Source organism: Equus caballus, chromosome 21 (genome assembly GCF_041296265.1).
Source record: "Equus caballus isolate H_3958 breed thoroughbred chromosome 21, TB-T2T, whole genome shotgun sequence".
NCBI classification, from domain to species: domain Eukaryota; kingdom Metazoa; phylum Chordata; class Mammalia; order Perissodactyla; family Equidae; genus Equus; species Equus caballus.
The window spans coordinates 9,865,024-9,879,166 of NC_091704.1; the positions used below are offsets into that span (position 1 = coordinate 9,865,024).

The following is a 14,143-nucleotide window of genomic DNA, read 5'->3' on the forward strand; positions in this document are numbered from 1 at the left end:
ATATATGGTGGACATATGCATACATATATATCAAAAGCAGAAGCAAAGACTTCCACAATGATGGTGAAATAGACACCCTGCCATACATTGCTATTAAATGTTCTAAAATTCATCTTGTGGTTCATTTGGCAATATGGATTTCTGTCCCTTGACTTAGTAATTTCACTTCTAGAAAACTATTCTAAAGAAGTAGAGTTGAGCATGTAAATTTGTGTACAGGTATCCATTGCACTGTTATTCATAATGGCCAGAATCTGGATCAACTGAAGAAATCAGTTACAGTTGTTTCTCTTTATATTAATTTGCCCCGAGATCATTAAAATAAGGGTGCAGAATTGTTAAACTAGTTATGACATATAATGAAGTGAAATAATTAAGTAAATATACTCAGTATTATAACCTAGCTCTCTAACTTCCATCATGTCATAAGCATGTAGCACTGGTTCTTTGATCGGTAGAATGGTATATGCTGTTAATGTTTTTTCTTAATTTCACTTATTATTGCTTTTCACATTGTAGGTAGTCACAGGATGTATTCATCCCAGACCTCAGATTCTGATGTTCTTAGAAAAAAATATTGAGCATATCAAAGATTTTTGATTGACTAGCACAATTTTGCTTTACGCAATAAAGTGATGAAGTATTTTTCACATTTTTCAAATCAATTGTTGCTATGAAAAATAAAGCAAAAGCTTATTTGAAACAAAGTGAGCTGTTTTTCATGAATTCATAACTTCCAATCTAGGATAAGCACTTTTCATAAACTTGATTTCTGGCCATGTGTTCAAGAGGGTTTAATAACAATCATTTCCTTAAATTGGATTTTTAGATTAATTACACTTTCAATATGTTCATCAAAAACTTCATGATCTATTTTCTTAAGAATTTGCGGCTGCTTTTATTGGTGATTGCACAACTTGTTTAATTAATGAATGATACCCATTGAGAACTTGCTTCATGAAAGAGAAAAATGAAAGCATTATAGCTCATGATCTTTGTTGAAGGGAGAAATTAAATAACCAAATGAAAAACTTAATTTTCCTTAGTTTGGCAATTTTCCTGCTATTACTAATTTGTTCTCTGTTGAAATAAAATGCATTCAAAATCTGCTGAAGAAACATTCAGAAAACACTTGCTGTCAAGCTTTTAATTAACAACAACAACAACAAAAAACTAGAGAGAAGTCAGTCCAATCACGTCAGTTTTAAGGCACAATCTTTGCTTGCCATTTAGATATTTTAGTAAAATTTTCAGTGTCAACCAGAACCAGTTTAACTGATATCCTCCCAGGATTATTAGAAGTAGAGCTCTCCATAAGAAATCTCAGGATGGTTATGACGTCATTTTCTAGGTTATTTAAACTATCCCCTCTTTGGTTCCTTGGTGCTTTGTGCCCCTAAGTGTTTGCGGCACTGAAGTGTGAAATCCATAGCTCCAGTTAAGTGGTCATTTTTAAATATTTCTCACTAATAATCTCCTTTTTGATGCTCTGTGCCTTTCAACCTGGATCTTCTGTCATCTCTTCAAGGAAAGAAAGAAGCCAATATGGAGAAAGAAAATCAAGGAGGTTCCATTTTATCTCATTAGTTTCTAAGATCTTATCTCTTGGGAAGATGTCTGTAACCAATTTTGCCTTTAACTAATTTTCCTCTCTCTAGATATACTATACCTATAAGTGATCTTCTCTCATCAGCTTTTACTTGCATTCTCAAGGTAAGAAAGCCACTTGGCTCTCGTAGATAATGTGTATGGGGGCAGAAAGTTTATTGATTTGAGATTATTCAGATATTTTGTGCAATATCTGAATTATCTGAATATTTGTGCAGATATTTCCCGCAAACTTGCTACTTTATAAGCTTAAAGCATAGATATTTAGATGATGAGAAAATAATTAAAATGAATAGGATTGGAAAGTAGAAATTCTGATGGATGTGTGAGGAATTAGGATGCTTTATCTTAAGAAGTTTGGATGAGAAATGGATGAAGCACAACACAGGAGTCCAGAGGCAAATAATTTGGGGAGTGAACTGAACAAAGCCAAAATTGTGGACAAAAACCTGTTGTCAAATGTAAAAACATAGGCTACTGTTTGAGCTATCTCTGAATATTTCTGAAGTCTTCATTTAGCACACATTTTTCAGGTAACAATTATTTTTCAGGTAAAAATGGAATATTTACAGTTAAGTTGGGTTAGTAGCTAGGCATAACCATAGAAACATTTGGGAAGGACTTGACATTTTCTCTTGCTTCAACTGCAAGATGTCCATTCACTTATTTAAAAGAAGCATCACTTTCTTGTGCATGTGTTTAGACTACAGGTAATCAAATGATAAATTGTCCTGCTAGCATTGTGATGGTGCCAACCACTATTTCGTGAACTGATTATATTTATTGCATTTATGACCCATTTTGGAGAGATCAAGAAGCAGTGTCCAGAAGATGGGAACACTCCTCACTGATGGTTGTGGATGTTGGCTGGACAGATGTTGCTAGTCAGGCTGTATTGAAAGTGTGGGCATCATGCACACTTTGATATTAGAACGGAACAAATAGTCGATGTCACCACCTTTCTGCTTGGTGTCTTTCTTTCTTTTCCAAAGACCATTTTTTTCTGACTCAAAAGGTCCTGAAAGCTAGCCCCATAGCTCAGTGTGATGTCATAGAGGATATCAAAGCAAATATTTATATTTTCTTTGCCCATGTATACAAGTTTGAAATGGGAAAATATTAAGTGTAGAAGTCATCAAATTCTTGAAGTAATCTATTGATATATAAACCTCCTAATATAGGCAATATTGTACTAATGATTGTGAATAAAAGACTATTTAGAGGATGACTCTCCTCTCAAATGGCTCATATTGTAGTTGGGGAGACAGAAATGTGTGGCAGATGAAAACTCCCCGCAGACTGTCGTGAGTTGTGGAAACAAGTCTAGGACACATCAGAGGACAAGGAGGGAGCAGTCCTCTCCCTATCAGAAACTTAAGAGCATCACAGAGAGATGGAAGTGGTCCTCTGGGAACTTTGACCATCAGAGTCTAGTTTATGTTATTTGGAAAGTAATAAAGTACAAAGTTCATAGTATGTGGTAAATAAATTAAACTGGATTCTAGAATGCTCTGGTGCACTGTCTGCCAAATTCTTCAATCTCCATTCAGTTCAGCACATCCTCTTAGTTGCTGTACCATAAGCCTGATTTCTACTCTTGGTTTCATTCTTCTCCATCTCAATGCAAAACCTGCTAAGTCAACTAGAAGAGATTATAATTTTTCTGCACATGTATTTCTTTAAAAGGATAGTAATATATTTTTTACTTCAAATATATTATTCACATATTTACATAACAAGACACCTAACTTACATCAGTATTATCAACGGGGTCAAGGTCAGCTGCATAATATTTAATTTCATCAATCTAGTAACGTTGATCATTTAGATTGTTCCCAGTTTATTCTTATTATCAAAAGCAGTGATCCATTTAACATCTTCACTTGACATTTACTCACATCTTCATACTATGTATTTTCTTAAATCCATAAAAGTGGAGAAAGTGTAGATGTTTCTTAAAGACATTTGAGAAATATTGCCAAGCACTTCCAGAAAATTTGTTTTATGTTGCACTCACGCTAGTAGCTCCGGAGAATGCCTGAGCCCACTTCCTTACATTGAAAATCCTAAATATTACTGTCATCCTTTAAACATATCTTTTCTGAATACAATATGACATTTCTTTGTTAAAAATATTCAAACACTATATATGTATTTATTTTATAAATGCATTTATTTCTTTGATTTAAGTTTTTGAGCCACCTGCTGTAAAGATTGTGAATTTGAAAGAAAAGTCTTATTCTTTACTTATAAATTGCAAATTCCTCTCCATAGGGGAGGCAAAAATTTACCTCTATGAATGTTAGCTTTCAGCTGCGACTCTATCAAAAAGTCAGGTTAGCACAAGGAAATCAGTTTATTAACGCATGCAGTGCATGCAGCATACAACATGCAGGAGAAACCTTAACAAAAAAGTAACTCAAAGTGGTGGCTTAAAACTGTGGCTTATATAACATCTTCACCAAAAGCAAAAACAAAAACATGCATTTATAAAGAAATGGCAGGACAAAAGGATGCAGTTTTAGTCTTCCACGAGTGGCAAACTGTGGGAAGGTAAATACATGGGAGGGAAGTGGTGCAGTCACGTTACTTTGCAGGTTCCTCTAGTGCTGTCTCTGGGCTGATTAGAGACTGTCTCCAGTAAAAGGAGAAGTTGGATCCTCCTTTAGGCAGAAAAGGGAAACTTTCCTGAGTCTGCTGCTTCTTAATTGCCTTCAGTTCAATGTAACTTTTATGGCAAAGACGCATATTTTGGGCTGCCACATTGTTTTCCTTCATCTCCATATAGACATTGTGAAGTCCAACCTTCCATTTCCTTGAACTTTCATGTAAAACATGTACTTGTGTGCTACGATTTTTGTGGGTGTTTTTTTTTGGTGGGGGGTGTTCATTTCTAAACACTCTCCTCTGTGCAGTTATTCAGCCTCTGTATTTTACACTGGTCCCATGGAAAGTTCAATGTGCACTGCTAATTTTTAAAATTTTTCTCCTCTGGAGAATTAGCACATGCTCATTCTTCCAGATCAAATTTAGAATCACTTTGCCAAGTTCCTCCAGAAAAATCTCTATTGGGATTTTAATCAGAATTGCATTTTATTAGTTTTACATTTTTCTCCAAGTTTAGTACATTATGCGTTAGTTCATTATTTTTTTGCTATCATTTAGAAATATTTTGTTGATATGAACAAATATGCTAACGTGTAATGAGGGCATTTTACACCATTAACACCAAAGGGGTCTCTTTCTGAGAGAAGTATATGCAAGCTGAGACCTGGGGCCACAGAAAGCAGATGAAGAGGGGGGAATTGTGCTCCAGGCAGGGGAAGCTCCTGCGTTAGGCTATTTTCCGGAAGCCAAGTGCCAAGAATTGAGAACACTGGAGAGCAGATGGCTGAATAGCCAAGCCATTGAGGGCCAAACAAATCACACACAGGACTTTTGTCTTTAGTTCTCAGCCAGTGCAGAGCCTTGGAGAGTGCAAAGGAGAGGGAGTGGGTTTACATGAACAGGTCTGCAGACATGTCACCCTTAACTACTGCTAGGTTTAACAACTAATATGAATTTAGGCAATTATAATCTATATTTATAAATGAGATTGGTTTATACTAATGAGAGGTGTTTTGGGAGCTATACAGGTTTATAAAATAAATGAGGATTAATCTACACACTACAAGAATTTTGAAATTATCTGTTCTTAGAAGATATTCACAGAATGCTTTCTGAACTAGGAATTTTGAAGAGACACAGCTCTATTAAAATCTTCAGATTTTTCCAGATTTGGGGAGCCCTAAATATTTTTTTCTTAGTAATTTGACTATATGTATGTACATATATACATACATATGCATACATTGTATTTATTTATAGTTATACATGCATATTGCACATATAGATACATATATAATATCTATGTACATATATACATACATATGTATACATTGCATTTATTTATAGTTATACATGCATATTGTATATATAGATACATATATAATATATATTTTGAAATAATCCTCTTCATGGAAATTTCCAACTATAGTAATATAATGTTAAATTAATATTATACTGTAAATATTTTGCTACTCTTCTCATATCTGTAGTTAATGGTTGTTTTTATTCTTAATGATGTTTTGTGTCTTTTTTTCCCCCACGTGTCATACTCATAGCCAGAAGTTGGTCTATTTTGTTTCAATATCAAAGAATCACTTCTTTATATATCCAGTCTACTTATTTCAGAACCCACGAATATCTGTTTATATCTTTTACAGTCTATTCCTCTTATTTAAATTTATTCTGTTGATACTTTTCTAACTTAATGGATTAAATATTTATTTACACCAGATAATTTTTAATAAAAATTATATTTTTGAGTGCTATAAAACTTTGTCATAGTATCTCTTTGGCTATGTACCCTAAGTTTCCATATTTGGTATATTTGATTGAAGTACAATTTTGAGCTTCCTTTTGGCCTGTGTTGTGTTTTAGGCATATGCTTAAGTATTTCAAATTCTCTGAAATACATGTAAAACTGTTATTGTCATTTTAGAGTTCTAATACATTATATTTTAAAAAAAAGATTAGTCTTTGGAAGATAACTGAATGTGTTAGGAACAGAAACCACTTCCATCTAAAATTTGACTGATAGAATTATTGCCTTGCTTTATTTATTCTATTGTCTTAAATTAGATTTAAATTAGATTTAAGGCAATATTACAGAATACGTTTGACTTAAATTGTGTTCTGTATATACTGAATTCACTCACTTGTTTTTGAATCTTTTAAGTCCATCTTTTCTGTTATGTACCTTTTGTGATTTGCTTTCTTAAACGGTGAACCTACACTTTAAAAGGGATAATGTTGTTACTAAATTAATGTTGTTACTAAATTAACATAGTTATTTTCTATCTAAACTCATTATATGCTGTTTTCTTTTTTACCTCCTGCACTGTTATATTAAGTTCTTTTTCTTCCACATTTTCAGTGTTGTAGAAAACATATGTACACGAGAAAATTCTTGCTCTGCAGCCTTACTTTTAACTCAAACATTATATGTCTTCTGTTTAGACAATTCTTCACTTTTATTTGGATTTTATCCATATCAAAATGATGTTTGTGACCAGTCTAAGTTTTATTCTGTTGTAGGTTGGAATTTTTTTCTTTTTTTTGTTCTGTCTGCATACTTTGAGCTGTTTTTCTCCTCTTTACTCCCTCATTCTCTTTCCTTCCTTCCTTCTTTCTTCTCTCTTTTTCCTTCCTCCCTTTTTTTTCATATTGCTTTTACCTCAAAAATTTTCCAGGACATACATAAGTGTATGTATCAATTTGTTAAATGAAACTTCCATGTACTAAGACATTTTGTTCTTTTCATAAAAGTTTTCTTCTCTTCAATTTGTTATGAATAATTGTCTTACATTGGAATCACTATCTTAAAAGCCACCAATTATTTATAGCTTGCTTTTGTATTGTTATTATCACATATCTATCACTTTCTTCCTTATCATATAACCTCTGTCCTTCTACATTCCTGGAGAGCTACTCAAGTTTTATTCTCCACACTTGTGATACAATTTCACATCAGCACTGTTCTTTCCTGCCTCTCCTGTGGCTTTCCATCCTGGTACAACGTTTTTAATTGTCATGAGTAAGCCCCTCTTTCCCTTCCGTGCAGCGGTGCACTGACCTAGCAGTGTGTTCGTCCTCTCCTGAAGACTCCACGAGCGTCATGGGCTTTCCTTGGCTTTGCTGTGGGTGCCTTCTGATTCCGCAGATCATCATTAGGGACTCATTAGACCAGGTCGTACCCCTTTCCAGAAGAGGATGAAAAGGGGCAAATAAACCACAACCCGCTTTCCTCACTACCCAATCCATTCAGCCTTTCCCAAAATGGCAAGCGACACTGTTGAGTTATGTTCTGACTTTCGTTGAAAGATCTGAATAAACTTAGAATGAAAGAGATTAGATTTCTAATTAGCTTGCATTTTCCCTTAATCTGCATATTTTCCACTTTCCTAAATCAAATCTCCAATTCACTGTGGTGACACCCTTAATTATATGTAAGACAACTGCCGTCATAGAGACCCACCCCCACTCAAAAATGCTGCTCCTAAACTGGAAAAATGGCTGCCATTTCCATGAACTTATGGCCACATCACCTGCTTCTTTCAGTGTATGCAATGTGCAATAGTTGATATTATGTCTAATAATTCAAAATATATATTTGGCCTTTGAAGAATAGTGAAACTATTGAAGAATTTTTGAAAAATATTCTCTTGTTTTCATGTCTGTTCCAGATGCAAATGCATCACCCACAGTGTGGACACCCCTACGTGGCCTAAGATCTTGCAGGATTTCCTGTTACACTTTAACCTGCATGTCCTTCAGATACTTTATTCAGGCACCATGTCTCAGGTTATGATGAACCAAAAAATTACGCTACTGAGAGTGAAAGGAGGAGGAAGACATGCTAAGCCAGATGGGATCCTGGACAGAAGATGCAACCTGGACTTCCCCAGACTAACCTGGATGGAAGCTCCTTCTTGTAAAGCCTTCAAAGCATATAACAATGCAGAACCAAGGGAAAAGGACCATTGGCTGAAATGAACAAAATGGAAACTAAAAAATCAGAATGAACATATGTTTAAATGTTAACCAAACTGTTACAAGTTTTCAACCACACTTCAATTCTACTGATAATATTTAGAAAATAATTTTGACATTGTTACCTTGGTCTTCATGCCTTAAAATCTGATCTCTGACACCTCACTATACCCCTTATTCACAATGCTCTGCCTGCACCATCCTGAACATAACAAGCTCGTTTCTGCTTTAAGAATATTAAATTTGCTATTCATTCTGCAGGAACACCCTTCTCCCAAATCTTCACATGGCTGCTCTTTGTCATCCTTCGTTATTCATGTTAATCTTTTCCTCATAGCATTTACTAGTATTATCCTGAACCATCATCACCCTTTACTTAGTTGTTTTCTTTCTCCCACAACTGGAACCATAAGACACAAGAGATTTCTCTTCTTTTGTTTACAACAGTATCCCTAGAGCTCAGAACACTGTACAGATAGCATCCTATAAATAAATGTTGCTGCATGAATGACTATGACTGAGAAATCAACAAATGAGTGAAGGAACAAATAAGGATGATCAATGATCAGATAAATGATTCTGTGATCCAATTCACTACAGTTCATTATAGTTTTCAACTGTATCTACAACTTAATTATTATTCCTAGATAAGGCTGAATAGTTTCAAAGTTGTCACAAAACTTCCTAATTCAACAAAACATCTTGCTGAAATGTTTCATTATTTGAAATGATTGGATCAATTGCTTTTCAGTTTTATGCACATTTTTTAAAAATGGAGTTAACTCTAAGTGAACAATCCTCTTTCTTGGACCCAGATGTTCTGCAATAATAATTAAGCTCTCTTAAACCAAGCATCCGTTTCCAAATGTCCATTCATCTTCATGTCATGGAGAACTAACTTTGGAATTGCTCTTCAACAGTAAAGAAAGAAGAAGCTGCAAATCTACCACCAGACATAAAAATGCTTGATATTAGTCATATAAATAATGTCAAGACATGTTTAAATAATTCACTCTATCTACTGCAATGTTCATTAACTCCACACTTCTCTTCTTCTGCCTTCAGTTATAACAACACCATGGATGGAGACAATAAGACGTTTCTCAGGGACTTCACCCTCACAGGACTCTTTACTCACAGTAAAGCCTCAGGCTTCCTTTTCAGCATCATTTGTGCCATTTTCTTTATGACCATGATAGCTAATGGGGTCATGATCTTTCTGATCCACATAGACCCTCACCTCCACACTCCTATGTACTTCCTGCTCAGCCACCTCTCCTTCATTGACATGATGTACATTTCCACCATTGTGCCCAAGATGCTGGTTGATTATCTCATGGGCAAGAGGACCATCTCCTTTATCTCCTGTACAGCCCAGTACTTTCTCTACATGGGCTTTGTGGGGGCTGAATTCTTCCTGCTGGGACTCATGGCCTATGACCGCTATGTGGCCATCTGCAACCCCCTCTGCTATCCTGTCCTCATGAATCACCACATCTGTTGGATGATCTTGGCCAGCTCTTGGTTCGGCGGCGCTTTGGACAGCTTCCTCCTCACCCCTATCACCATGAGTCTCCCATTCTGTGCTTCCCACAAGATCGACCACTTCTTCTGTGAGGCGCCCACCATGCTCAGGCTGGCCTGTGGTGACAAGGCCACCTATGAAATGGTGATGTACATTTGCTGTGTCATAATGCTGCTAATCCCTTTCTCCGTGGTGATTTCTTCCTGTGCCCAGATTCTCATCACAGTGCACCAGATGAAGTCAGCAGAAGGCAAGAAGAAGGCCTTTGCCACATGCTCATCACACATAATGGTGGTGACCTTGTTTTACGGGGCTGCCCTTTACACGTATATGCTTCCCCAATCCTACCACACTCCAACCAAAGACAAGGTCTTCTCTGCCTTTTACACCATCCTCACCCCCTTGTTAAACCCTCTCATCTACAGCCTGAGAAACACAGATGTAACAGGGGCCTTGAAGAGGGTTTTGGCAAGATGGCAAGGGCTCCATTGTGTGACAGGGGAAGAATTCTGACAGTTTAAATCCTCCATCTCTACTCAGAAGAATATGGGTGCTGTTAATATATATATATATATATATATTAACATGGGTAATATGGGTAATACTTGCAGTAACTGCCAATGCCAGCTATCTGAAAAGGTGTATCAGCAGCATTTTCATCAAAAATGTGAAACCACTGTAACATTCACACAAGGATAATGCTGTAAACACCACTGCTGTTTAGTCCTTCTTTGTGTGCACCCATTCCAATTCTTCTCTCATACCACTTCTCTGATAGTAATTCGTGTATATAAATTCCCCAAAATGTCTGGTTAATATTATATGCTCTGCCCACCTTCAGTGGCCTCATATGACCTGGTCATTTTGATTATGTTGTTTAAATGATCCATTGATGGAGTTTATGGAAGGGTTACATGTGTTGGCATTTGAAAGAGACTAAAGTGTCATAAAACTTCAAAGGGAGTATTTACACAGACTTACACCAGGATTTAGAAAATCTGGAGACCCTTTCTTTAAGTAGTAACTGAAAACATTGCTCCTTTATCTAAATTTGGAACTGGAAACAATGAATCACGTGTTTATTTTAAGAAATGCAAATACTAATCCTCCACAGCGCAAGGACTCTATGATGTTACATTTGTTATGTGGTAACTAATCTTTACATCAGAAGATACAATGAGAAGTAGGTGAGAAAAAAGTGCACTATTAACTCATAAATTCAGAAATCACTTTTCAGCTTCTCCTCCAATTCATTAAGATTATTAGATTTCTGGAATCCTTCTCTAGATGTTAGCAGGGGTATGGATATATCTATTAATCTTTTTCTTCCAAAGAAATAGTGGACAGAACGTTTTTTCCATCTCTGGAGCACTGAGTTTTGAACAGGATAACATTACAAAATGGAAAGGAAATAATTAGCTTTTCATTTGAGAGTGGGAACTGGAAAATTCTTTGGAAATGATTTAGTATTTCTTTTTAGGAAGCTGATCAGTGGAGAATGTAAGTGTGTAACCTAAATCATAGACCTAGTTGGAAAAACCTGTACCATATTCCAAGCCCCTTAGACCACCTCTGTGTGGTGTTATGTGAGGCTTTGTGCTCTCACCAGTTTAACAAAATGCTAGCTGAGTTCAGTGATGTTTTACTGCTGACTGACACTGGCAATGGTGGGTGAGGTAAACACAGCCATGCCTCCTATTCCCTGAAAAATCTGCTGGGTGGTAGACAAAAATCTTTAACCATTGAAACAATTCACCTTGGAACACTGTGAGTTGAACTGACTAGTAGTTCAGGAAAGTTGACCTGGGTCAGTTCCTACCTAGTTATCGGTTGCAAACCAGGTTCAGCCTTTTTGAGGTTCTCTTTGTCAGACAGGCTTGAAATGGACCACATACAGGGTGATAGCAGAGGGCGTTTCCAACTCAGAAGATCATGACCCACAAGAAACATAATAAATAAAAGAGAAGAGAAGGAGAGGGCTGAGCCTGAGAACTTGACATCCATTTCAACTCCACTTTTAGAGAACTTCTGTCCATCTTGTAAAATGACTGAGGCCCAATTTCTTCATCTGTGAAATTTGAGTTAATACATGTATTTCTTATAAAATTTTAAATGTCAAATATGATAAAAGTAATGAATACTGGTCATTATTTTTTATTTTAGCTATTCCTATTAAATGTAATTGTTTTTCATTCTCATAATATTTATGCCATTTTTTAATTCAGTTCCCTTTTTCTTTCTGTGCCTCACACACAGAAACATGCTCTCTCATTAATTATACTTAAGTATAGAGAATTGATAATAGGTAAAATATATTCCAACTACAGAGTTTGAAAATAAATTTTATTAGGAAAACTAGAAAAAGAATAAATAATACATTCTTTAAAAATGTAATTAAAACAAAAATAAGTACTTCACACTTATTAGAATAGCTACAATTCAAGATACTAACAGTAACAAATTCTGGTGAAATACAAGAACTGTTATTCTTTGCTGAGGGAATACAAAAAGCACAACCACTTTGGAAAACAATTTGACAGTTTCATATAAAACTAAACATAGTCTTAACATATGGTCTGGCAATTGTGGTTCTTGGAATTTTCCCTAGAAGATTTGGAAACTTAGGTTTACACAAAGACCTGCATGAGAATGTTTATAGCCTAATCACCAAAAACTTAGAATTAATCAACATCTTTCAGTAAGGAAATGGATAAATAAACCGTGGTATATTCACACAGTGGGATATTATACAGCAATGAAAATAACTGAACTATCAAGCCTTGAAAACAAATGGAGAATTCTTCAAAGTATAGTGCCAAATGAAAGAAGACTATAAAAGATACATACTATACGATTCCAGCTATATGACATTGGGAAAAGGCAAATCTGTGGAGACAATAAAAAGATCAATGGTTCCCTGGGGTTGGGAGGAGAAAGAGGTGAATGGGCAGAACACAGAGGATTTTTATGGCAGTGGAACTATTCTGTATGATGCTGCACTGGAAATTACATGACATTATGCATGTGTCAAAATTATGAAACAGTGAATCACTGTAAATTATGGACTGTAGTTACGAATAATGTATGAAAATGCATTCATCAATTGTAACAAATGCACCATATAAATTTACAATGTTAACTAAGAGAAAGAGGAGTACATGATAACTCTGTATTGTCTGCTAAATTTTCTTTAAATCAAAAGCTGTTCTAAAATATAAACTTATTTATTAATAAAAAGAAAGATCTTTCCAAAAGCAATGTAATCCTATGATACTATGTTTCACTCAAGAAATCACTAGAAGCTGTCAGCACAGAATTGTGGAGTTTGTAGAAGGAGGGTAGGGGCAGGGCATTAAATGATAAAAGGGTGTTAATCACATTGGCCTTGTTTTTGAGATTTGGCTGTGTGTATGTTGGGGATGGGGAAGCAGTGAGGCTAGTATCTTTTTGGAAGGGGAAGCTAATTAGATGAACTTAGACCAAATGTTAATTAGCTTCACATCTTGAGCTTAAGCTAGCATTTCCCTGGCACTCCACATTCCAAGTCATCAGTCGTTTATCTTCCTGCATATATAATAAGGTACTGGTAATGTACAATCTGTGTGTGGAGGAGAAATAAATGGTCTAAATTTCCCTGTGCTGTGCATTCTCCCCAACACTAGGAGTAAATAATCTTTCAAAAGAAAGCTGGTACTGCAGGGAAAGCCCTCACTAGCATGAGTGGAGTGGTTTACTTCTCAGAAGATATTCTATCATTCATTACAAGTCTCATACACTAAAAGCGTTAAGTGGGTCAAACAATCATTACTGTGCAGTGATAGGAGAAAATTTTGAGGGACTTTGACAGAATGCGAGCTCAAGTCCTCCATTTGTGAGTCAGTCGGTCATGTCGGCAAGAAAATCAGATTGAGTGTCAGTGCCAGAGCCCATTGTAAACATCTTAGGACCCTGCACTTCCTCTGGTAGAAATGAGCAAGCAAAATGAGGAAACTGTGTTCACAGAGGAAGTAGTAATGACAAGAAGCATGATCAGTTTGGCTCTTAGTTCTGCCAGTTGCTCTATCATGTAGCTAACTCTGCTACCTTAGCCTCAGTTTCTCAGTAGGTGAAATGGGAAATACACCCACTGATGTAATTGCTGATTCCTTCAGGAAAAAATAAACTCGCCAACAATTTGAGTAGTGTACTGACACTCTCACCAACTTAAGGAAAAATATGATGGAAGTTTTTAAGTGTTGGTCTCTATTCTGATATTTAGAATGTCATGAACACTTGCTATGCTAAAAAAATAAAAGACGTAGTTACGTATAGCAGTCAGAGGGATTTTTGGCAAGATTTGGTGTTCCTAAGATTCAGTGGTTCCATCTAAGAAGCACAGGCCCATCCTTAGGAAGGAGTGCAGGTGTACTGAGGACT

At 35.8% G+C, this 14,143-nt stretch overlaps 1 protein-coding gene across 1 annotated transcript; it reads left to right on the forward strand.

Moving 5' to 3' along the window:
- The first annotated feature begins 1,656 nt into the window (after nt 1-1,656).
- Nucleotides 1,657-10,567, forward strand: LOC100049998 (olfactory receptor 2T6-like). The gene is made up of 2 exons (XM_070246230.1): nt 1,657-1,713; nt 7,896-10,567. The coding sequence occupies exon 2, from the start codon at nt 9,164-9,166 to the stop codon at nt 10,238-10,240; it is 1,077 nt and encodes a 358-aa protein (XP_070102331.1). The 5' UTR covers nt 1,657-1,713; nt 7,896-9,163; the 3' UTR covers nt 10,241-10,567.
- Nucleotides 10,568-14,143: the final 3,576 nt, after the last annotated feature.

Coding starts and splice junctions, on each gene's coding strand:
- LOC100049998 (XM_070246230.1), top strand. CDS start 9,164: ATGCTTGATATTAGTCATATAAATAATGTCAAGACATGTTTAAATAAT.